The following is a 26,804-nucleotide window of genomic DNA, read 5'->3' on the forward strand; positions in this document are numbered from 1 at the left end:
CTGTCCGGTCTCTCCTCATAACTGAGACTTTCCATTTCAAGCAACATCCTGGTGAATTCCCTCAACACCCTCTCCAGACAATCACTTTAAACATATTCCCCATGTCACTTCATCTCTGTGCTAAGGGAAATCGGTCATTCATATTCACTCAGTCCAGCCTACTCACAACCTTGTATATCTCAACGAAATCTCCCCTCAGCCTCTTTTCTGAGGAAAACAATTCTGCCTATCTAATCTTTCTTTTAAACTTACAAGTTTCCAGTTCTGACAGCATCCTCTCAAATCTCCTCTGGATTCTTTTGTGGACCAAAATGACACCCAGAAATTCAGCCACACTTCTTTGTCAGTAACTGAATCCCTGTTTTGTCACACATTCAACTAAAAGTGAGTACCAACTATAGAGGTGACTGGTTCAACCCCAAATAAGTCACTTTCCCAAGGTATGGGCTGGCATCCCAGTGCATCATCTGCTAAAATGCTAAGCATACCAGGAAAGTATTTAAGCAAATTAATTAGCAGCAATCACATTTCAATAGTGCCTTATGAGAGTAAAACATCCTGAGGTGTTTCATAGGAGCATCATCGGGCAGATTTGACATCGGCCCTCTTGAAGACAGACTAAGAATTTGTTCCAGTTGATAAGACAGAGGTTTCCTGAAGTGAGTTAGAGAGGGGAGAGAGATAGAGAGACACAGACAGACAGCCAGGTTTCAGAGCGTATCTAGTACCATATGTTCTAAGAACACATAAAGAGCATGGTCTAAGAAGTTGTACACAAAAGTGCATATTTCATTCCTATGAGTAAGTAAAAAATATCATTATTCTTGTTAAAATATTCATGTGATGTAGATTCTGAAGCTTTGAGTGTTCTCCTAGTTTTCAGATATACTTCTAACCTTTCTCAGCTAGGGTTTAATCTATTTTCTAGATTCAAGATGTTCCTTTTATCGCACAAATTGTGTAAAATTATCTGTTAACTATGTTTTCACGGCTTTTAGGTATTAAGAGCTTAAAAAGATTTTATTTTAAACAAAGATAATGTTGTGATCCAAACTTGCCTGAAAGATTTGCCTGATGAGACATTCTGTAATATTTCTGTACTTTAAACGCACATCCTGTATTTTGTAGTCGATGGCAGAGCAACTTGCAGAAAATTACCACAACACATGGGGTCGTAAGAAGAAGCTGGAATTGCAAGCTAAAGGTAAGATTACATTATTCATCATATGCCTTTGGGTATTAAAATAACTTGCCATATGTTTTATGCATTGTTTGTCACCATAATCTCATTTAATTACTACACCTTCTGTTTTAAGAAAAAATTTTCTTGCTCACACTCTCATGATTTTCAGTCCAGGCCATATTCGGACCTTCACTTATTCTGCTGATGACGCTAGTTGGCATACACAGAGGCTACATATAGGTTCACCTTCTTCTAAAGTGGGAGATCAAGGATGACCTGAAGTGCGATTGTGGCCATGAACCTCAGATGATGGAACACAGTACATTAACCTCCTCATGAAGATTCATTGCAGAATATATCTTATTTCTCCACACAGCATGTCAGGAGGCCATGATAGGATCGCCACACTAAACATCTCATTTATAAGCTTTTCCCATCATGTGAAAATAGTCTGGTGGAATCATGCTATATACAATTTTCCAGAACGATGTGGGCAGCCAGATTTCGGCAAAAAGGATGACTAATTCTTCAGGTGCATTGCATCATGTAGTGTAACATTTAGACATTGTGAAAATGAGATAGCTGTCGATATAGCTACATTTCTGTGAATTAGATTGAAGAGATCTTTCCTTATTTCCCACCATTCGTTTTATGATAGCCACTTTGTTGATATATCCAGTTGATTATGTCGATGTCCAGCTCGTGCTCCAGTGGTATGGACCAGTTGCGTTCCTGTCTGCATGCAGTGAATAAGCAATCATGTGCATTACTGAAACTTTACATGAAACCTGTGATCAGCATTACCTCGTTGTGAATTGCTTACTGATATATTCTGTGCCTTTTCTCATGTTTCCCTTTCTCTCCAGAGATAATACTTTACTTCGAATTGGTCTTCCCTTGAACATTCTGTTTAAAATCCTTTTGAGAAAAGTGTGAGGACAGTATTGACCATGTAAATTGGCACAATTCTGTCCTTCCTCTTCACTAAAAAGTAACACGCTATACATACTAGAATGGAATTGCCAGCTAACTGATTTTGACATAACTGCCATAAAACTGTTTCTTTTTAGTAAATTATTTAGTTTCCCTTTTTTGTGCTATTTGTGAGATAATTACATTCAGAACATTGCATTTCTGTGTTTGCTGCTGTGCTATATCATTTTGCAGTTTAGCAGCCTTGATTGCTCACTGCATCATTTTCTCAGAAGGTGTTAAGACTTCAGTTTGGTTGTCCCCATGACCAGCAAACATTTCATCATAATTTGAAAATAACACTGGTGTACTGTTTGTGCTTAACTACCTGTTCTCCTGTTACAAAAGAGTTGTAGTAAAAATGTACTTTTTTTTTGTAAAAGTGAGAACATTCAATAAGTCTAAATGATGAAATTGTTCCTTACACATGTAAATTTACTGGTGATTCATTAATCTAATTTATCACTGTGGCTTTCGTTCCTCAAGGATCCACCTGAAGCACGTTCCAAATGCTGATAATCAATTTTGCTGTATTAGCTGAACAGAAACAATGTTCAAATTTAATGTTACTCTTTTAAAATGTGACATTTTCCAATATTGTAGACTGATAGTTTAACCTGGCGAGGTCAATTCATCTTGTTGATGCAACTTACGTTTATCTCCTCACATTACTTTGTCATTAATTCAGATTTCACTCTCTCATTACCTGCTTCTGTTGTTTTTCCTTTTTCCCTGACTGAGTTTCTCTTCAGTCTATTCCTTAATCACTTCCCTTCTTTTCATGCTTGTTATTCTTCCCCTTTGTGTCTTTATTTCTGTTCCTCATTCTTAAGTTTATATTTATCTCCCCTATTCCTTTTCTTTGTCATGGTTTATCTTCACATTTTGATTTTCTTCAGTTATCACCCAGTTCTGGCTATTCTCTGATCACTTTTGTGCACACTTCATGTAGATATATGTGAATTTGTAGAACTCGATGAATTGCTCAGTGAAAGATTTCAAACGGAAGAATGCTCAGATAGCAAATTAGAGAATTCCCTAGGGGACTAGAAATTTGTCATGGGTAGTGGCACAAAATGTGCCATATTCAATCAGCTACCCACTATAGGCAGCACCTGATGGTCTGCAGTTCCATTGCATTGAATTAAGTATCAGATGCAGCTAATAATGAAAATTGTGTTTTGCCTGCTGCCTGATACAGCATTGTGGGACAACCGACAGCAGGAGGACTGCAGTGGTTCAAGAAAGCAGCTCACCGCCACCTTCTCAAGGGCATCTAGGGATGGGCAAGAAATGCTGGCCAGCCAGTAATGCCCACATCCCACAAATAACTAGAAAAAAAATTTATACAGCTCATTCCCTCATTGTACCTCCAATTAACTGATCAGTATAGTCAGATTGTTTCACCTGATAAGGCAGCGCAGAAAAAATATTTTCATCATCCAGATTCTACAGGATGGTGTTATATGTTTGTTTTCATGCTACATTGTTACCATTAGAAATGCATTCCCGATTCCTTCCATTTTTATGTGCCAGTCATCATGCATATGGTGCTTCCTTTTAGCACTGTAAATTGTCATTCCTATAATTCATTCATTTATAATGATTTTCTAACTTTTTCTCGAGTTCTTTACCTTTGCTCCATTCTGTTCAGCTTGCAATCCTAAATTCTAATGCATCTATTTTTCAACTCTAATTTTCTTCCTTTGTTTTTAATAAGGTGGTGGAACCCATCCACTTTTGGTTCCATATGACACACTAACTGCTAAAGAGAAAGCTCGAGACAGGGAGAAAGCTTACGAATTGCTCAAATTTTTGCAAATGCAAGGCTATGCTGTAACAAGGTAAGTTGTTTCGCAAAACATATTGAGTGCCTGGGCTTGAATGAGGCAACATAAATGTATCAATTAATTTGCAGTCAGATGATTTTCCAAAACTCAGCCATGCAAATGAAATTGATCTCATTACACCTTTTAATTCATAAAGAAGCTCCAATAAAATTTCTGTGACTAATCAAAGAATTTTGCAAAATAGAAGGATGCCATTCAGCTCTTTGCGTCTGTAGCGGCATCCAAAAGAGCTACCCAGCAAGTCCCATTTTCTAGTCCTATTTCCATAGCCTTCTAAATTCATCACTTTCAAATATATAACAAATTTGATGCTCTACCAATTGAGCTACTTGGGTTCCAGGCTAATGAATCAGTCCTTAGTACACCTAGTGAAATTATGGCAGTGACGAACAACTAGGCCTGGAATGAAAGCAGGTAATAATAGAACATCATTCTGCCAGCTGTTGTGCTGGTTCTCTGGCTCCATCACTCCCCAGAGCTATTTTCTCCCAGACATGATGGGATTGTGGCAGGACTGCCTTATTCCTTATTCTCAAGGGTTAACTGGAATTTTCAAGCCTCTAGGTTACTAGATCATAGAACCCCTACAGTGTGGAAACAGGCCTTTCAGCCCAACAGGTCCACACTGACCGTCAGAGAGACCCATCCCCCTATAACCCACCTAATTTACACATTCCTGAACACTGCAGACAATTTAGAATGGCCAATCCACCTCGCCTGCACATCTTTGGACTATTGGAGGAAACCGGAGCACCCAGAGGAAACCCATGCAGACACGGGGAGAACGTGCAAACTCCACACAGACAGTTGCCTGAGGGTGGAGTCGAACCCATGTCCCTGGCGCTGTGAGGCAACAGTGCTAACCACTGAGCCACTGTGCCACCCTCGAGATGTTAAGGAATAGGCAGCAGCCTTGTCAGTTCCACCTGGGAGCAGAGAGTGTATGTGTATGTATGGTTGGGGGGGGACAGGCAGGTAGAATTGTTGGGTGGCTAATATTCCAGGTCAATTTGGGATAAATCAGGTCACTATTTCTGGGCTTTCAAGCCCTATTTGAGCCTGGTAGTGTGGTCCTGAAGCTGACAGGAAGAATACCCCCACTAGGTGAATAATCAGACTTGGTAATATCTGTTTTTGACCACCACGAGTGCCCTTAGACCTTCAAATAGTTACAGTGCATATGCACACATGGCTTATTGTGCTGAATTCCTTATTGATGCAGATATTAGTGCACAATGAATGTCAGCTAGAAGGACATTCAGGGTATACATTGATGGATACCTGAGGTTAAAGGTTATGACACAGAATCCATACGTTTCTAGTGAGAGTTCATTCCAACCCTTATACCATAGAAATCCAACCTACTGAGTTAGGTTCCCATTTCTTATTATGATTCCCATTATGCGCACATATACAACCAGTCAAGTCTTTAATTAATATACAGTCATCACCTGTTTCCTTCTCCATTCATCCTCCAGCATCCCTGTCAGAGCCGACTAGATAGCAACAATTGTCACACTGCATTAATGCCACTTATGTCTTTTTGAGCTCAACACTCCAATCAATGTCTTTAACTTCACTCATCAACAGTAGGATCCCCAGTTGCATTATTTGAAAGGATGCCTGCTGGTTGCTTTCTTCTGGCTGCTCCTGCACATTTTTAGTATTGTCTACAGTTTGAAGTTGCAGACATCTATAAGAGTTGACATGGCATGTACTGAAGAAGCTTTTGCTGACCTCAGCATCTCTGTACAAACCATTGGTCTCAGAATCCGATAACCTAGTTAGAATTCTCCTTCAAATACAGAGTGGACTGGTGATGGTTTTAGCTTATCCATGACTTGATGTCTTACTGCCTACCAGCTCTTCAGAAATGATCCTTGAATAAATTACGGTTACAGATATGCAGGTGGAGAGCGTTCATTAAATGATTACCTTCCTGCCGCTTTGTTTGCCTGCAGTCCTGGTTTTAACCGTGTTCCTAAAGAGTTAATTAAGGGGGTCATGTGGTATGGTATAGTGATTGTCTTTCAGCAACTGGACCAGAAGATCTTTGTTCAAGCCCTACCTTGGGTTGTGATGGCCATAATACATTCAAACAAGCTGATTTTTTTTTTAAAAAATGAATGTATGGTTGGCCCGAAATGTTACTTTTTTATTTCAGACCCTCTTACATCTGTTACTTGAGAGCATGTCTGTGTTTTGGCTTATGAAAGCTGAAAGAATACACAGGAGTAAGGTGTCCCTTTAAGCAGCTGTCACTTTTTAAATTTATTCAATGTAAAAGATGGTTTAGTGGCATTATGATGGTGTTTCTACCTCTGAACCAGAAGGTTCAAGTTTAACCTGCCACACACGTGGTGTAACCTGTTTCAAAAAGTTGATTAAAAAATACAAGGGTCTCGTAGTGTGGTGGTAGTGTCCATTTCTGGACCAGAAAGTCTATGTTTAAGTCCCACCTCTGGAAGAGCTGGCCAGGAATATATGTCATAACAAATCCAGATAGGTCATAATATATTCCGGCTTTGAAACCCCGATCTTTGAAAATGTCTGATTATTCAAGATTTGGGGGTAGTATGGGAGGTGGTAGAATTGAGAATTGGCTGGACAACCCAGGAAGAACCTAAGAGGCTGCCTAACTTACCAAGGTGGCCTGGGCAGAAAACCTGCCTGGAGCTTTTGGCACTGTTCAAAGTTTAATTTCAAAGTCCTGTTCCCACACTTCATTCTCCATGCCCATCAATACAGTCTATACCCTTGTACCCATCCTCCAAGACCACTGATAGCCCTGTGCCAGTCTACCCATACCTTCTCATATATTTCATATATCCTGAATCATTAACATGTCCCTTAAGGCCCTTTGCCAACTCACTGTAACTCTGTGCCTCTTCCTCTCTATGCAGTCTCACCTATAATCCAGTGCGGGTATAATTTAGGAGGCATCATGGCAGAAAATTAAATTATCAGTCTATTACTGAAGTCAGTATTGAACAAAATAAACACTGATACAAAATAACAAAATACACAAAAAAACACAGAAATTACTTCAACCAATCCTTTATGAAAACAAATATTTTACCGAAGTATTCAATTTCTTGTATGATGATTCCAGCTGATATTATTATTGGACACCTCAGATCCCAGACTGAAATTGGACTTATTAGATCATATTTTGTCTTTTTTTTTGTGATTTTAATGAGGTGGTCTCTTACTGAAGTTTATTGCATAAAAGAAATTAAGATAGAATAAACCTAACTGTAAAGGTATTGAAACACATGGTAAAAATACAATTCTATTAGCATCCCATTTCTATCCCACTTAAGGTTTGACTTAGCTGTGACTTCAGCTCCCAGTTATAAGAATCTGGTAGACTCTTTCTTGATTAGTCACATAACTGAACTTAAAATCTCTCGGCTTTACCTAGCCTTTTCAGGGTTTTAACCAAGCACTTCTGGTCTGGAACTTTTAAACTAAACTCACTACATGGAGTTGACCTATTTTTAACAATTCTAAACTATCTTCTCCTTTTCTCAGGAGCAGCATTATACATCCAGTTTCAGCAAAGACCCCTACAGAGCTGCCCCAAAGTGAAATAGACTAAAACATTTTTCTTCAAATAATGGGTATTTCTTCCTGTATGCCAAAAATGCTGCCCAACAATAAATTTATATATAAATGGCACAGCATACATCAAAAAATTATACTTAAGTGCTTAATCCCTTATGTAAGCAAATATTTATAATCAGTAAGCAGTTGGAAGTATCTGTCCATGGGCACCCCTGCAATGGATTAACGTGAACACTTTGAATATAGCCTTTATAAGTCCACATTTTTTTGACAGCTTCTTGACAACATTGCCACTCCGAATTAATTTCCTTCATGTGGGACCAGGTCCAAGCCATTTTACTTCTTCAAAAATTGAGAAATACATAACATTCCTCCAGCCCTCACCCTTCACAATCCCCTGTTTCACGCCCTCTCACCTCCACAGACACTCCACACTGCACTTAAGCTAACCCATGCAACCTAATGCCCTGTTCCAAACTCCATGGCCACCCCTTACTCCAATATCAATCTTCCATCTACTTCGACCCATCACTGTTTCCCTTTCACCTACAATGCCGACTCATTGAGTATATATAAGTACCCAAACACAGAAAAAATGTGTATATTGTTCTGTTGCTTAAAGTTCTAAATTGCAATAGATTGTGGAAACCACTCATTCTTTTAAATACACATTTTACTACTTCTTAATAGGTGTTGACATTCCTTGACACTCCATTTGTTGAAAGTGGTTCGCAGCCATCTTGTCAAGGACTATTAGGCACAGGCAATAAATGCAGACCTTCTAGAAGTGAACGTATCATATGAAAAATTTGTATTAAAAATATAAGTTAAGCTAGTAGTAGAAAACAGCCATTGCCACATACATGGGAGATAGTCCATTGGACACAGCAAATAGATGAAATAAAGGAGGCAGCTCATGGATAATGCCTGGCGAAAATGATATCATTGCACTGGCTGGATAATTCATCTCAGGAGAAAAGATGGCTAGGTAAAAAACAGCTAGGAAGGAAATCCGTCTATGTCGGTCAGTGGAGGAATTTGGAATGATTGATTGTGTTAAAGATAATATAGAGATTGGGAAGGATAAGAATGAATAATGTTCAAGTTGCTAAGGGCATTTTTGGTGATGTGGGAGATGGGATATGTTTTAAACAGACAGAGGTGACTGGCAAATTGGATTGTTATGATTTATTCAAGGATATAGGGAGAAAAGGAAGGTCAAGAATAGGTAGTGGAGTAGTTTTATGATTTTGTTTTGAAGGAAGTATTGACTGTCAGAAGGTGTTGTGGTGCAGCAGGTAGCATTCCTGACTCTGAGCCAGAACTTCTGGGTTCAAGTCTCACTCCAGGTTCAGGCTGGATAGCAAAGGAAGGTACATTTGTAACACAGCCAAACATTTTGAGTAGCAACCTGCAAATCCTTCCACTACACACAGGTGATAGAAACAGGAGCTGTTCCTGATTAGCTATGTGATAAAAGCAATTGGAATCTCTTCTATCATTATCCGTTGCTGTAGACTACAATATGCATGTAAAATGTATGAGGGACAGCTGCAGAATATTCTGATCCAAGAGCTGAAGAAGTAGGTCTCCTGTTGGAGCAAGAAGGAGGGAGAGGCAGATGATTAAATAGTCTCACTTTTGATGCAAAGAAATCCATAATTTTGAAGTAATTTAATTGTGTGAACTGTTGATGTTTTTAATGTATCCAAAGTAACATGATTTTTAAACTCTTTTATAGAGGTTTGAAGGACATGGAACTGGACACATCCTCAATTGAGAAGAGATTCGCCTATGGTTTTCTGAAGAAATTGCTGCAATGGTTGGACATAGCTCAAGAGTTTGTTGCACATATAGGTATAACTGAAGTAACTGAGTTGATATTCGTGATTTAATGTGTTAAAAATATATTAACGTTAATACAAATGTACTCAGAAATCATAGGGGGAAAGCTTGCCTAATGGCAACTGTTGATTGTCATAAAACCCGCCTGATTCACTAATTCCCTAGAGAACAAAACCTGCCGTCCCTCTGTAGTCGGGCCTACATGTGACTCCAGGCCCTGAGCAGTGAGTCCCCTTAAGTGTCCTCTGGGCAATTACGGATGTGTAGTAAATGCTGGCAGAGCTTGTAACACCCATATCCAATGAACAAATTTTTAAAAAGTCAGAGATTTGGAGTCATTTTTCATTAGAGAAATAAAAGCTCATGTGGTTGAGTTGGATTTTTTTTGATATGGAGTACATATGATTGAGATTTGTGTTATGCAGGATAGATGGTTGAAAATGATATCTGGTTGGATAGATTATTTGAAGTAGACATAAATCTAGGAACACATATTGAAGTTTTGTTTCAGATATTTGTAACTATTCTGTTGTACGGAGTTGTTACCTTAAGTGTTGGAGATAATCATGGATTTGCTTTAGTAATATTTTAGATGAAGGCAAATAGAATACCCCCTCGGGGTATAGTACTGAGGATGCAAGATATTTGCATAGCAAGGACTAATAATTTGCTGCTTGAAGAAATGCAGCCAGCATGAATCAGAAACTTCACACAACTTAAAGGGAGGAAAAATTAAGGGAACCACGACTGGGAATACAAGAACCTAAAACTACTGGTAAATGGTCATTAGCAATATGAGGAGGAAATAGACTATAAAGATATAGGGTACAATAGGAAATTGGCATAGTTAATTAGAATCACTCAATTATTCAAGAATGATCGAGTCTGAGATTCAAGTGAAATAGTTCATCTCTTAATTACTGCACGTGACACTGGTAGGACAAAGGGATGCACATAGAATCCTCAGAAAAGTGAGAACAAAATGCTAAGGCCCTGTATTTTACACGTCATTAATAAGGATGTGTGTCAGAGAGGCTGTAGATTGACTAGTATCCATTTTTTAAATAAAAGAAATGGAGCAAAGCTGGTTGTTTACAGTCTAGATAGCTTGACAATGGTGGTAAGGAAATGCTTAAACTTCTTAATTAATGATAAAATGGTCACATTTTAACTGAAGAGAAAGTAGTGACCACACAATTTTAAACTGTGCAGTGATACTTGATAAAATCACCTGGAATTTTTTTTTGTAGAAGGTGACAGGTGATAAATGGAGGAAATGCAGCAACCATAGTCTACAGGAACTTTAAAAATTATACAGTAAGGCACTATACAGGATATTACCAGTGAAGATTAAGGGGCATTGGATTGGGGGAGAAACAAGTTGCTTTAAAATTGATTAGAAGAGAGTAAAGAATACAATAAAGACTCCAGAGTTTTTGGAAGTAGCCATGATATTGTTTAGGTTCCATTTAAGAACCACTTTTATTCAATTTATTGTTGATAAGGAAATCAAGAGTACAAGAGCAAACCCTCTTTGAGCAGAGAGTAGAGGTCATGGAATACAGTTGTAGAGCAATTGATTAATGGCAAAGGTATTTTAAAGTTAGAAATTCAATAAGATTGTTGGATGATGGAAAAAGCGATGAAGGGATAGGGGACAGGAAACAGTTGGGAATGTTTGCTTGTATGATACAAAGCTGGATGGGAGGGTGAGTTGTGAGAATGATGCTTCAGTGTGATTTGGACAAGTGGACTCAGTGGGCATAAGCATTGCAGGTACAGTGTAATGTGAATAAATGTGAGGTTGTCCACATTGGTTGCAAAAAACAAGGAGGCAGATTATTACCTGAATGGTTATAAATTGAAAGAGGGGCATGTGCAACAAGACCAGACTATCCTTGTATATTAGTCACTGGAGGTGAACATGCAGATGCAGCAGGTGGTAAAGAAGGCAAATGGTATATTGGCCTTCTATTGAGAGGATTTCAGTGCAGGAGCAGGGATGTTGCTTTGTAACTATGCACAGCCTTAGTGAGACCACACCTGGAATATTGTATGCAGTTTTGGATCCTTCGTCTGAGGAAGGATGCTCTTGTTATAGAGGTAGTGCCGCAAAGGTATACCAAAGTGATTCCTGAGATTGCCGTACTGATATATGAGGAGAGGTTAAATTAGTTTGGATTATATTTGCTAGGGTTCAGAAGAAGGAGGGGCGAATCTCCTAGAAACCTTTAAAATTCTAACAGAACTAGACAGGGTAGATGTAGAAAGAATTTTCCTGATTATGGGAGAATCCAGAACCAGAGTCAAAGTCTGTGAATAAGAGGTAAACCATTTAGGACTGAGATGAGAAGAAGTTCCTTCACCCAGAGAGTGGTGAACTTATGGAATTCACTACCACCGAAAGTAGACCAGTCGGAAACATTGAATGATTTCAAGAAAGAGTTGGATATAGCTGTTGGGGCAAAAAATATCCTGGAAAAACAAGAACAGGCTATTGAGTTGGATGATCATCCATGATCATATTGAATAGCGGAGCAGATGCAAAGGGCCAAATGGCCTACTGCTTCTATTTTCTCTGTTTCTATGTATAGAGGGTAAACACTGGCAAAGATTGATTAGAGTGAATGGCCGGTCTATATGGTGTAGCCCTTGTATATGTATTTATATATCACATGAGAAAAGATTGTTACAAATGGTTTTATGAAAACCAGATATAAAAGCTTGATGGCACTTGGTTAGTGACTTGAATTCAGTCTTCAGTATCATGCAGATGATGACATCGTTCAAAAATAATGACAACATAAAATGCCATCATATCTACTGCTCAACTTGAAATAAGTTGGAGCAAATGATATTTGAGCACTGAATGCATTTTTTGGGTGATAATTGTCAAAAGTACTTCCCTCCAATGTTATCTCTTTGTTCAACAATGCAGAGGCTGTTGTAAGCAGTGGAAGAGTTGAGAAATCACCCCATGAGCAGGAAATCAAGTTCTTTGCAAAGGTAAAAATATGAGCTTTGCTCAGCTAAGGAATAATTCCAGTGACAATAGAGCAGAATTCAGGAATACATTGTATTTGTGTAATAAGAAATAAACTGGATTATGTTATGGAATAAAAAGATATTTAATTAGCAATTGTTATACAGTTGGACAAGACAAACCGTTTCTAGTATTCAAAGCAGTCACACCAGATCAGGTTGATCCTATGCAATCATTCCCCTTAATTGGGATTTACCCACAAATTTCGGAGTGTGCGTAGACCTCAAAGTTATGACATAACCTTTAATAACTATAATTACTTTATGGGGGAGATTGTTGCGCTAGTGGTATTATCACTGGCAGTTAACTGTCAATCATTATTAACTGCTGCATTCTCGATGGCAACACCTCTACCAATTAGATTCCACTTGCCAACCAGTCTCATACAGCATAAGTGTTAATTCTCCCCCTATTCTTGAGAAAGAATTCTTGAAATATTCTTGAGAATTAGGAAGAAAGCATCTAACAAAATGCATTATTTTGCTGGGGTTTTTTTATGAAGAATAGCTGGGATGCACAGTCTTGCAAGAAAAGTGACCTGATCCAGTGTAATGAAGAATTGATTTTTGGTTTAGAAAAGCTAGGGATTGAGGGTTTATAGGATAGTTCAGAAGCTACCTGACTGGGTCAGCAGCAAATTTAGATTTCTCTCCCTACAAAAGTATAAGACAGAGGGGGGAAAACACAGTCATCTGGTAGAAAAGCTTAGTTTGTGAAACTGTCAGACAAGAATGTTTGGTTAGAAGCCTGCAGGCTTCAAAAGTTGACAAATTTCAGTAGTCATGTAAGAAGACTTTACAGTTCATTGGACAGAAACTGGGATCTGACTTGTCCAGTAGTACCATCAGCTGGGATCATAATACAGTTCCAGTTGATGTTTTAACACTCTAGCCTCCATGTTCCCTGACCTTGTCTGACCTGTCGTAAAGACTGCATGCTGCTGACCTAAAATGCCGTAGGTTTTCATGTTCATGTCTGACATATCAAATTGAGATGAAGCTATTTGATAAATCTATTCCCTACGATGAAGGATTCTGCAAACTTAGTTTCAGACAGAGAAATGAGACGCTGGATACCACCCAACTGTTATGTCCTTTCTTCAGAGTTTGCTGTGCACATTGCCATATGCATGGTTAGAATAGTGGCAGATCAAAAGCAGGAGAAAAATAGCTATGAGCAAGAAGAAGTACTTATGAAGTCTGATGTAATTTTGTAGCCAGATAGCTGATTCCATCCAAGGTGGAAACTTTAGACCAATACCAATAGATGTAACTTAGAATTTAATGATTAACACTGTTATTGTTTGCAAAATATTTTTGTCCAGACTTGTTATATGGCAAAACTCTTGAATCTCTAATGCGTTCACTTTTGTTCCTCAGATTTTACTCCCTTTGATAAATCAGTACTTCAAGAATCATTGCTTATACTTCCTTTCTACTCCAGCTCAACTCTTGGGCAGTGGAGGACATTCCTCAAACAAAGAGAAGGAAATGATAGCCAGGTATGTGCTCTGGGTTATAATATATATTAGACAAGAGTATGATTTTTTTTAAGTCAACTAGATAAACCATGAATATGGTGGCTTATTGTTTATTAAACTTCATTTCTGAATGCCTTTTCTTTACAGTCTCCTTCATTTATCAAAATGACTCAATAATATCGTTAATTCCTCTGAATGCTGCATTGCATTTCAACCATGACGCAGCATTAGCAAACAGAATCGGTCACTGGTAATGTTTGCTTTCACAAATGTGTATCTTTTAAACTGGCAAATACTTTCAATACTTTCAGTCTCCCCAGATAAAAGCATAAAATTCTGGAGAAATTGAGTAGATCTGGTGGAGAGACAGAGTTAATGTTTCAAGTCCAGAATGATTCTTCTTCAGAATCTCCCCAGATGTTTGTCATGTTGTTTCCAGAGTTTAGCAGCCCAGCATTTGAAAAATTGGGAGCAGAAGAAATGTTTTAATTGCAATGCTGCCAGATTTCCAAATAGAGTATTCAAGTATCAAGTTATACTAGACTCCAAATTCAAACCAAGTTTAATGCTGGTTCTTCATTTAACCCACTTTACATTGCTTCTGTGGTTACAAAATAGATGCAGCTTAAAATAAAATCATTGTGGCTGATTTAAAAAAAGTAAATTATTTAGTAGTTAATTTGACCCGTATGATAAACCCTATACTTTCACAATTTTAGATAGTAAGCTATATTCTCCTCAGCAAAACCTTCACGAATCACGGTCTACTTGTCATTGAACCAGCACCCTCTTTTAATCCTGTTTGAGACTTGGTATTCTTGCAATTCCATCCTGATGAGGACAAGATTAATAGCTTCAATAGCTTTTTAGTGAATCTTAAGCTACATATGTTGCCTTTATAAATGAGTATTGGTTACATGTTGGTCATTAGTCTTCTGGCGAGGATTGTATCATTCATATGAAATATTTGGAACATATGTTATCCACCATCATTTCCTCCTACCCCATTACTCAGGACAAAAAAGAATCCATTCACTTCAAACTTTTTGAGGTGGTAATTTCAAGAGATTCAGAATGTGATTATCAGTGGTGGAGGGTACTTTCATGGTATGACATCATTTGGACATGTTGCTCAGATTGCCGCCTGGTAATAATTCCCAGCTATCCATTATTCTCCACTTAATGAAAGATTTCTATGTGACCTTTTATTAACATGATGTTCCTCAGAATTAGAGGGGTGTGTTGCCATTTGACTCTATTCATGACAAATTTATATACACAGGACTTCTGTAGATAAATAACTAAATTCAAAATCATTCAGCTTTTAATGATGTACTTGGAAAACCAAGTTCTCGGTAGCTGTCATTTCAAACATTCCAACAAATCCAAACTATAGATTACATCTTATGGTATGTGCAGTGTCTGAGACACTGTAGAGTGCCAGTAATCCTGTCATATTTTCCGAGTTGCTTCACTTCTGCTTTATCTGTAGCTCTCTATACTGCAATTTGGATTTACCTTTGGTTAGCCTTCCAAGAGGGAACAGTTAAAAGTGAAATCAGGAACATGTTTGTAATTTCCTCACAAATAGCGCAGAAATTAGATCTTTCACCCAACCCCCATTCCATCCCTCCTCACCTTTCCTGCCACTATCATCCTAAATCTTTGAATCCCATTCCATCAATATTACAGTAATTTACACAATAAAAGTGCTTCATCCACAGCTTGCTTGAGGACTCCAAGTTAATCAATGAAGAAACCAGGCAGACCTGATGCTCAATGAAGCAAAGTCCTTCCTCTTAGTCTGGAGAAGTAACAAGTGTTAAGATGGTTGGCCTAACATGGAGTATGGGTTTCTGCTGGAATTTAAGTTTAGTGGGTATATGCCAAGGCTTTAGCATAAGTTCTGAGCTGTAGTTCAGAGAAAATTCAGAAAAGGTTTGCTCATCTGATTCTTGAGATGTAGAACTTAGTTTGTGAAAAAAGATTGAGAGGTTGAGTATAAACCCTTTGGAGTTGAGAAGAATGTGATTTTTTTTCAAATACAGAAGATCCTGAGGGATCTGACAAGCTGGATGCTGAGAGGTTGTCCTCTCTTGTGGAGGAGTCTAGAATTAGAAAACACTGTTCATAAATCAGGATTCTCTCATTTAAGACCAAGATGTGGACCAGAGAACAGTGATCAACAAGAGTGTCAAGCGTTATGAAGACCAGACAGGTGGATGCAGTTCAGATCACAATCTGATCAGCAAGCACGAGGGACCATTTGGCCTGTTCCTGCTCCAGCTTCTTGTATTGGTATCTTGGGAAGGAGAGAACTGATTCTGGATCATATTCCATTCAACTTTCTCACGGTGTATTTCTGCAGTCAAAAGATTTTCAAAGTAATGGTAGTCATCTTTTGAGCCCAATTGAATTCCACACAAAATCTGTAATTCAGTTTAAGAGCATGACAGGTAATATAGGAAGTACAAAATTGAAGGATATAATCACTTAGAAATCAGAAGAATACAAACTATAGACATGTAAAAGGAAACAAAAGTTAGATGCTGAAACATAAGAGAGAGACTTTTGCATAAAATGCTCAAGTCAACAGTTAAATAAGTTTGTTCTTGACCGTTTCAAATTCAAAGATCAGAGAAAGCAAGTTACTAACTTATTGACCTGCCAAAGAATTTCCTTCTTTTTACTTTAAAACCATAAAATTCTTGCAGTTCAGAGCTATTCTTTTTTCCAGTCTCATATCTATTCCAGTTCAATCTGTTCTCACCCTTACAATGTTAAACTACTTCACCAGACTAAATTGTGCTGCCTTCATGCTCACCAATGTTGGACAAAATGAGGTACATGTCTCCAAAGAGTACAGTTTCATTAGGGTTTTCACTTGTCCCTTATCCTTGATGTATTCCCCCAAGAGTAGGAAACCCAAAATTAGCCAAGCCGTTTCGTCAGTACTAAGTTCTTAAAAACCTCAGTTTGACTGTTGCAAGAGCTATAACCCACCATGTGGAAATGAATGACGGAGTAGATGTTTTGTTTAGCTCCACCTAAACAAAAGCATTGTTTGATGGACAGCCATTTCTTTAAGATTTATTTTTCCTTTGATCAGTTAACTTCTACAAGGTAAAGAGGGCTCAAATGCTTGCAGTTCAGCCGTTGATACTTATAACATCTGATTGATACATTTATAGAGCTGTAGTAAAAGCAATTTTCAAAAGAACATTCTGGATGTGTGACTTTTTAGCTTTTTCATAGATGTCATTGTTACTCTAGAGTTTGTTGATTTTGTACAGGGCATATATTAGGTATAAATGGAGAGACGATGGCCTAGTGGTATTATCGCTAGACTGTTAATCCACAGATCCAGATACATTCTGGGCACCTGGGTTTGAATCCCACCATGGCAGATGGTGAAATTTGAATTCAATAAAAAATATCTGGAATTAAGAATCTAATGATGACCATGAATCTGCTGTCGATTGTCAGAAAAACCCATCTGGTTCACTAATGTCCTTTAGGGAAGGAAACTGCCATCCTTACCTGGTCTGGCCTACATGTAACTTCAGGTCCTCAGCAATGTGGTTGACTCTTAACTGCCCTCTGAACAATTAGGGATGGGCAATAATTGCTGCCTAGCCAGCGATGCCCTCATCCCATTAATGAATTTTAAAAAATGGGCTTAGGTTGATATAGGCAAAATCTTTTTAATTTGCTTTTGAAATGGTTTCCTCATCCCAATACCTCAGAAGGACCATGAATCATGACTCCTTAAAAGGTTGGCCTAACGTCGTAAAAATTGCGTTACCTTTGCCATTATCTTGTGCTGATTTAAAACAAAATTGGGGTGTTGAAAATCCCAGGATCTAGGACCCAACCACAATCTCCAAAGGTCATCAGATTCTTCCTGGCTCATGAAAATTTGGCCCATTTGAAGCTTTGCATTTCAATTTCAAAATCCCTTAATATCTTTCTTTAAAGTTGGTCATCAAAGATTTCAATTTAATGTTTGTGAATTTTGCCACTTGAGCCAGCATTTTCTTGGTGCCATCAGGGCTTTCAGTACAAATGAAAAAGAACAGAAGAATTAGGAGCAGGAGTAGGCATTCGGCCCCAGAAGCCTACTGCCCCATTTGATGAGATTGCTGGGAGAGCTGTCAATGTAAGTTATTGTGTTCTAAAGTAATGCAAGAGGACAAGAAGCAAAAAATTCAAACCCTAAAAATTGTCAATGCTAAATAATATGAAACATTTGTGTAAAGGCTGAGTGATTTCTAGCATGACCTGGACTGATAAATAACATAGTTTTGGTGTTAAAGAAACAATTTTGCCCACTTACTAGTGATTTTGAAACTTACAAATGAAGGAAAAAGCACCTTTCTACTAGCTATACATACGGTGCACATTTTGGACCAACCCAGCCTAATCTGCTTCAGGCTTCTCTCATTGTTACTTCCTCTCTCAATAATTACTGCTGCCAGTTCTCATACCTTCTCATTCCTGTTCTTCCTGATTGTTTCCCTGTTTCTTTACTTCAGTATCTTCTGCAAACTCGCAGCCTTGATCAGACATAGAGTCTCCCTCTTTGGTAAGCAGCATGGAGTGTTGGAGCATAGTGTTTGTCACTTTCTGAAGCTTGTACTGTCAAGTCACGCTCTTGTTCTGTCTGTAGCTTGGATTTGTTTCCTTCCTATATAAAACTTTCCTCCAACAAAACACATTTTTTGCTGAAATAACCATTTGAAATCCAATATGTAGAATAAGTACTGTAGTTGTCCTTCACCTTTATTCATTCAGTTTTAGCTGATCTTATGTTGGTCTTTTAATTCAGCTTCTGGGAGGCCAACTTTCAACTTTTAAGCCGCGAAATTATAAAGGTAGCCCAAGAGCAAACTTTTTGACCCAATTTTATCAAATTTAAAGATCAACATAAAAAACAGCTTTTGTTTCATTCAAAAGCTCTCCAAAAGAAGGTGGTGGACTTCATCACAGTTTCTTGTGCCATATCTTTTTGTTTCTTGTGCTGTTTCAGGTGACTAGATAGAATTAATTTGTACAAATATCCTACCTTTAGTATATTTGTTTATCTGTGTGCTTATACTAGAGTATGCACATGCAAGTACTGTAGTGTGTCACTTGGCTGTTTTGGTGCTGTGTGCAGCTTAAAGTGTCACAACCTCTTGAAATGAAATGTGGCAAGCTTAACAATTTTTTGTTCTTCAATAAAAATGTTATTTCTAACACCAAGCAAATTATTATGCACAAACCAAAACAATTTCAGTAAATTAATAATTTCAAATTGCCTGTGAGTGCGTCTGTTTATAAGTATTTGTATGCTTAACTTTTTTAAAAAAAATTTTGAAGCTGGGAAGGCAATTCATGCTCCATGTATCCTTCTGGACTACATATTCAAACACGTTTTAACCTCGTTGGAAGAAAAATGGGTGATCCTTAAAAGCACTCAATTTGTTCTTCTAATTTCAACTAGAAAGTATAATCTGCATTTCATTATGTTGATTAGGAAGGAGCCTTATTTAATTATGACAATATACATAGCAGGTCATTTTAGCAGTAAATCTGTTTCTAAGTTTTGTTGGAATTTATGAATATTTCTAATGTGGTTATTAGAAAAAAAAATCATCTTTTGTTAGCTCAAGAACACAGCCTTTTTGATTCTTATAAGACAACTGAGGTTAATATCTTTGGCCGGTTGCTCAGAAATCTAGCACTAGTTCAATATAATTGATCGATTCGTGTTGGGAAGGTCAGCAGTCCTATCTGACAACAGTCCTATTTCATTTCTGAGTTTCAAGAGTAAGTTTGTCATCAGCAAGGTACACTTGTATGAATTTTCTCTCCTTCAGTTTACAGTCCAGATAGCGTAGCTTTCCATATTTGCTTTAGAATTGATCAATCAACCCAATTCACTGCATGGCCATTATGGGAAAACACTTAAGTGTCTCCAAAAAATTCGCATAACTTCCTAGGTTTTCCTTTTTTAGCCACATCATGCACCAGCTCCAAGATCTTCTTCCTTTTCTGCCCAACAGACAAACTGGCCTCTTCCTGAGAATTTTTTATTTCTTCTCCTCACACCGATTTTCTATGTTTTTCTTTCTGTTGTCAGATTTTCTTTGTCTGCATGTGTACTCTGATCATCTTCATTTTCCAGCTCCTCCACTTGCAGCTCTCCTTTCTGTATGCCTGCCACACGCTGCTTTCTTGATTGCTTTCCTGTTTGGCATGGCTTCCTGGTCAAGAGTTACAGAGTCACATGGACTAGTACTTCTCATTATCCAAGAATATTACAATTGATCTCTTTATAAGTGATGCAAACTCTTAAATGTCCTTTCAAACGTGTAACTTCTTTAAAAACACTTTTAAGGTAATTACAGTTACAAATTTCCCTTACTGTACTTAATTCTCAATTGAATTTTTTCTCTCTCTCATTACTAAGTTCAAGAGCAGTACCATATGTGCCTTTTTTTTTTAGAAAAGAGAATCAATTGTATTTATTTGGCCTGGAAGTATTGCCACCATTGTAACATAGGCAAACTTAACAGTAAACCCGTGCACAATGAGCTCCAATAAATAACAACACGATTATTGGTTTTGGTAATGTTTGTTGACAGTGAATATTATCAGAAAACTTACTTTTCATACAGAGCTTTGAGACATCTTCCATCTATGAGGAGACAGGAAGGGCCTTGCTTAACACTTTTTTTTTAGTGAGAGCAAAATTTGCTTGAAATTTCCAAATTCCCACTGCATGTGCAATTTTGATATAAAAGGTAGTGCTAAAACTGGAACAACTTCACAAATAACTGTCCAACTGTTCTCTTTTCTGAAACAGGTACTGATGCTCCTGCAGTTATAAACTGTTTGCATATCTTGGGAAGATCTTTAGATGCCAGGTGAGTGCATTTTTCAATCCTTGACACTCTAGATTTGAATTGTGCCTTGGGCATTCTTGACAAACCCCTTTATTTGGTCTGACAGCTCAGCTCTGTTTCTTTATTAGTCTGTCATTTTTATTTTCTTCCCACTTTCAAAGGCATTGATTCCTGGATAGGGATATGCCACTTTGGGAATTAGCATCCTTTCAATTACATTGATAAAAGCATTATTTCAGCATAGCCAATCATCAACAGGCATTTATATAGAATTTTTGTCTTATAAATTTTCAAGCTTTGACACATGTACATTTCCACTTGTTAACAGGACTGTAATGAAATCTGGTCCTGAAATTGTGAAAGCAGGTCTGCGGTCATTTTTTGAAGGAGCCTCCGAAGATATTGAGAAAACTGTGGAGAATCTGAAGCTTGGCAAAGTCTCTCAGAGTCGAACACAAGTGAAAGGAGTTGCTCAGAATGTCAATTACACCACAGTGGCTCTTTTGCCTGTACTAACCTCACTGTTTGATCACTTGGCACAGCATCAGTTCGGAGATGATATCATATGTAGGTATTAAAAAGTGTCAAAAGAAACAGCTTGTAGCTACGTACTATGTGTTTTGCACACTAATCAGTAATGAGGTTCTTTATAAATATGTTTAATATGTATTGTTGGCATATACTTTCAGCAAATTTTTAAACAATGAATTCTTGTATTCACATTTATAATGGAAAACTAACCTTTTAAACTTGTCATGCTGTAACTACACCTTCCTATCAGCAGTCATTAATGGCAAGAAAATTCATTACAAGCATTTCAGTTAGAAGCGGAAGTTTGGCCCTTCAAGCCTCTTTCATCATCCAATACCTGATCTGTTGGTGTTTTAAATTCAAAATTCTTACCTGCCCTTGTTAACATTTGGTTCTCCTTCGTGACAGGAATCTATCTACCTCAATCTTAAAAAAACTTCAATGCCCCATCTTCACCACCTTCTGATACAATGTCATCATCTGTGACCTGAAAGGCTGACCCCTAATTTCAAGATAGTGCTTGCTACTTTTGACTCGTTCATGAAAGAGAACATAGTTTTCACATCCATCTTGTCAAGACCATTCAGGATCTTAAATTTTAATCAAGTCACCCCTCACTCTTCTGAATTCTAGGTAAAAAAGCCTAACCTGTCCAATCTTTCCTTAAAAGACAACATGCTCACTCCAGGGATCAAACTAGTAAACCTGCACCGAAATGCCTCCAAAGCTTCCTTAAACAAGACCAAACCAGCAAGCAGTTATCATGATACGTATGACATGATACATTTACATTGGCAGTTTCTGTTATAAAAGGAAGGAGCAAAATTTGGAGAGGAAAAGTAAAAGGAAGGATAGAATGTATGACTATAAAATGAGGACTGCATGACATTGACAAGCTTAGCAGTTCTCTCCAGTCTCTAACCCTGCTTCACCTGGAAAACTACACCTGGATTTGACCTCCTCTTTAATGTCACAGTAGGTCACTAGTTGTGTGTATAAAATTGGTACTTGAGTCAATAGTTGCAAAACAGACAAAAGTTGCATTGCAACCAGAAATGTTTGTTCTTGTCTTGTGGTTTATAGTTAAATTTAAATACAAGTATACGTGTACTTTTCAAAGAAGCAATCCACATTTACAGATTTCTGTCAAATAAATATTAACCATGCTATCACAACTTAATTAGTATTGCATGTCTTCTGCTTTGTGTAATGCAGCTAAATTTGGTTTCCATTCACAGCACTGATGTTAACAATTAAACAGTAAAACCACAGAGATTGCCATAAATACATCCATAAGCTTGTTCCTGTAAACTGTGATTATTTCAAATTCAATCCCAAGTCTGTGCTTAAATTAGCTGACTGGCTGCAAGATTAATTTGTGTTGAGCTGGATCATGGAGGAGATAATTGGCTAGGAATCTGCTGCTGGTAGTTATTGATCCTTGTTTGTTTGCTGAGGACAGTATTGGACTTTGTAGTAATTCTTCCCTTTTCTTTCTCGCTTCCCATGTGATTGAAAAGCAGCATGATTTAAAACGAAAACACAAACATGAATGATAACTAAAACTGTGATTAATTTTAGACAGTGCTGCTAGCTGCTGTCATCAGTTGCTAGGTTTTAGCATTGGTGCCCTCAGTTTTCAGTGCAGCAAAGGAATGGTATTAACAAAAGGGCATTCTGCTGATCTCCATAAAGTGAGTGAAACACAAAATGGTTTCCTTTCAGAAGGAAGTTGTTCGGCCCATAAGTCAAAGATGGCTCCATGAAAGAGCACCTCACCTGGTCCGAATCACGTGCTTTCTCCGTAACCCTGCAGATATTTTTTCTAAACATTTATCTATTAGTCTTTGAAAGCTACAACTGAATTTTCTTCACCATCCAATCAAGTAGCAAATTTCAAATACCAACCAATTATAGGGTTGACGGTCAGAATTTTATTCCCAGAATTAAAATATCTAATACTAGGGTCATGCATTTAAGGTTAGAAGGGGCTCAATTCAAAGGAGATGAAGCAGTGGGAGAGAGAAGTTACTAGAGGATGGTGTGATGAGGAGTGAGATTTATATATATTAATGTCATTTTTGGATTAATATCAAGTATGAATTTTTAAATTGGGGCATACCAATGTTGTTTACTTTTCTGAAAGAGATTTTTTAAAAAGAAAGCTAGTCAGATTGTCCTTCCTGACCTAATCCATATGTGTCAGAGAATAAGAACCCCCAGAGTGTTAATGGGGTGGTTTACAACAGGTGGAATAAGTATTGAAGACAATTAGCTAGGCCCGAAACGTCAGCCTTCCTGCTCCTCTGATGCTGCTTGGCTTGCTGTGTTCATCCAGCTGTACACCTTGTTATCTCAGATTTTCCAGCATCTGCAGTTCCTACTATCTCTCATTGTATACTTGAGCTATTTATACTTATGCCCCAATAAAAGTTTTGTCCTAATGTTTTCCGATAATCTATCTTATTTTTCAGTGGACGACGTTCAAGTCTCTTGCTACCGAATCTTGTCTAGTATTTATTCTCTTGGAACCACAAAGAACACATATGTGGAAAGGTATTCAAATTGATATATCAAATCTGACTGCTACTTTATCAGGAAGGAACAGGGAAGAGCAGTTAGGTCAAGTCAGCTAGCTATTTTTAAGAGAACAACCAATGCCTAGTTCCTATAGTTTCTCAATTCCTTTTCCTCCGACTACACTGGTAGATTTGTAAGATGTCCACTTTATTGATCTCCTTTGGCTATACATACAAAAGTTATTTCCTTGTGAATGAAAAATAACTTGGTTTCACTAACTCATTCTTAGACTTTTAAATTTTAATTTGCCTCAATAAGAACTTTTAACCATTCTCCATCAGGTATAATTTGCCCCAAACAATGTTTAGCAGTTTCCTTAGCAGTATTGAAAATTTGGAATTTAGTTGTCTAACTTCCCTGATCTCTTCTTGGAACTTTAGACAGTAGACAGCCAGGTGTAGCAAGTATTTAGGAAGGCAAATGGTTCAATGACCCTCATTGCAAGGAGATTTGAAATCAAATATCTTACTTCAGTTTTATGGGGCATTGTTGAGACCATACCCGCAATAAAGAAAGGATTTACTTGCCGCAGAGGGAGCATAGTGAAGATTCCCTAGGTTAATATCGGGGATGGCAGGACTGTCCTTGGGGAGAGATTGGTTTGACTTGACTGTATTCATGAGTTAAGAAGGAATTGAAGGGATCTGATTGAAACATGTAAAATTCCTATAGGGCTGGACATACCAGATGCTGGGAGGATGTTTCCCTGGCTGGGGAGTCTAGAATCAGGGATTATAGTCTTAGGATACAGGATAAACCATTTAGGACTGAGCTGACCAAAGATTTCTTTCCTCAAAAGATAGAGAATTCCATAGGTTCACTATCACGGAAGGCTGTAGAGGCCAAGTCACTGAAAATGTTTAAGGAAGAGATAGGTTTTGTTTTAGATTTTAAGGCATCAAGAGGTATGTAGAGAAAGCAGGAATATGGCATTGAGATAGAGGATCAGCAATGATCATGTTGAATGGCAGACCAGGCTGAAAGGTGCAAATGGCCTGCTCCTGCTTCATGTTTCTGTGTTTCTAATTTGGATGCAAATACATGTAGGGCAGTTTTACAATTCATGCTTTTTTTTGGGGAGCCTTATCTTTTGGCTACACATAGCAGAAAATTATAGGTGCATTACCTCTTGTGCAGGTGCATTACCTCTTGTGCATTGCCACCAAACAAGTGGATTTTCCCACTGATTAGTCTGAATTATGATGGTTTGCAATTATTGAGATGTTTGATATCTGCGAGGTGTTGCAATCGTGTATCCAGCATATCTGGCAGTTACACTATCAACAAAACATTACTTAGCAGTCTGATGTTCTCTCTCGTTATTTTTGTCACAATTTGTGGCTGTAGTGTAAAGACATCCTTTAAAACTGTATTTTTCATTCAGTAAAAACTTTCAGATGTTTTTGTTTGACTTTTATTTAAATTGTACTTTTTTTTTCCCCCCACAGACAGCGTCCCTCCCTGGGCGAATGCCTTGCCCGACTTGCAGCTGCTATGCCAGTGGCCTTCCTTGAGCATCATCTAAATGATCATAATGTATGCTCAGTTTACAATACTAAGACAGCACGGGAGAGAGCCAGTAAGTACACAAGGAACTAAGCAGAGTTGTACTTAGCAAATGTTACAGCTCATTGGATTTGTTTGATGAAAGCTGTTAATGGAGGATTAAATATAAACAAATAAAGTGTGTATGTGATCTTGTTTCAAACTTGACTCAAACTGATGAGTGGACGTCCCTATATTTTTGCCTTGAAGCATTCGACATGGAAAGAATTTAGGCAATCTCAACAATGTTTGCAATGGACAAGGATTCACAGTACAAAGCTGTTGCTAATTCTGCACAGTTCAGCAATCTCACTCGAAAGTCCTTGGAAGATTGGTGTGTTGATGATGTGATCTTGGGTGCCCAACTGACATTAAGGCAGGAAAACATCCTTGAACTGGAATGGAGGGAATTATACTTCACATTTAGCAATGCCACTGCTGGTCATTTGATGTTTATTATTGTCACTTCGGTACCTGAATTGCAAAGAAGTCAATTTTTTCCAACCATACCAAATTTTACATCAGTATGTACGCTAAAATCCACCTGAATTTTGAATATGCAAAAGCATTCATTTAACAGATTCACCCGAGGTTCCTAAAAACTGATTCGTGCAGAAGTATCAAGTACCTTTGCATATTTTCTTTAATTGTGAATTTGCATAGATACCTTTCAAAATAAGTATTAGTATAGATTGTGTTTCATTAATTCATGTCCTCTGTTATAAAATTTCCTGGAAATTTAATAGATTTGTACTGATGTGTTCAAACAGAACCAAAACATCAGATCAGGTAGTTAAAATACTGTTTTTCTTCATAATTATAACTTTGTTGTGAATTTTCAGGGACTATTATAATCCGAAGTATAATTATAACTACTTACTTTATTTTATTACATTAGCTACATAGCTGATACAGAAGTTCATTTTTTACAACAGACCAAAGTTATTGCCTATTAAATGATATCTCCTTCTGAACTGTTTAAATTGCCCTAAATTCTAGAATCTTGTCTCTTAAGAGGTATGATTGCAGTAGCTACCAATACCTACAGTATAAGTCATTTTCTATTGAGAAATAAGCAGTCCTGATTGGGGAATTACAATTTCAAGGTGGTTATTATTTTTGGGGAAGAAAGCAGCAGAATAAATGATATTAATAAACTAATAGAATAGGCAAGTAAGTGGCAAATTAATTCCAGTAAACATAGGTGTGAATGGTACGTTTTTAAAGAAGAAATGAAGAGGAAAACAGGAGTCTAAATAGGCTAGTGATCCAGAGATTCTGATTTGCAAATTATTAGAAGTAACAACGCAGGATAACA

The 26,804-nt window shown here is 37.6% G+C and overlaps 1 protein-coding gene across 1 annotated transcript in view; it reads left to right on the plus strand.

The window, feature by feature from the left end:
• The window catches only part of LOC109927309 (ryanodine receptor 1-like), a 380,829-nt gene that overhangs the window by 223,981 nt on the left and 130,044 nt on the right, over window positions 1–26,804 (plus strand). The window contains exons 57-66 of the mRNA XM_048618232.1: window positions 1,129–1,204; window positions 3,876–3,999; window positions 9,314–9,429; window positions 12,356–12,423; window positions 13,840–13,961; window positions 18,476–18,525; window positions 20,791–20,851; window positions 21,159–21,397; window positions 23,836–23,917; window positions 25,390–25,520. Of these exons, the coding sequence (XP_048474189.1) occupies window positions 1,129–1,204; window positions 3,876–3,999; window positions 9,314–9,429; window positions 12,356–12,423; window positions 13,840–13,961; window positions 18,476–18,525; window positions 20,791–20,851; window positions 21,159–21,397; window positions 23,836–23,917; window positions 25,390–25,520 (1,069 nt within the window). The remainder of the gene's footprint in view (window positions 1–1,128; window positions 1,205–3,875; window positions 4,000–9,313; window positions 9,430–12,355; window positions 12,424–13,839; window positions 13,962–18,475; window positions 18,526–20,790; window positions 20,852–21,158; window positions 21,398–23,835; window positions 23,918–25,389; window positions 25,521–26,804) is intronic.

Source organism: Rhincodon typus, chromosome 39 (genome assembly GCF_021869965.1).
Source record: "Rhincodon typus isolate 14 chromosome 39, sRhiTyp1.1, whole genome shotgun sequence".
In the NCBI taxonomy this organism is placed as follows: Eukaryota; Metazoa; Chordata; class Chondrichthyes; order Orectolobiformes; family Rhincodontidae; genus Rhincodon; species Rhincodon typus.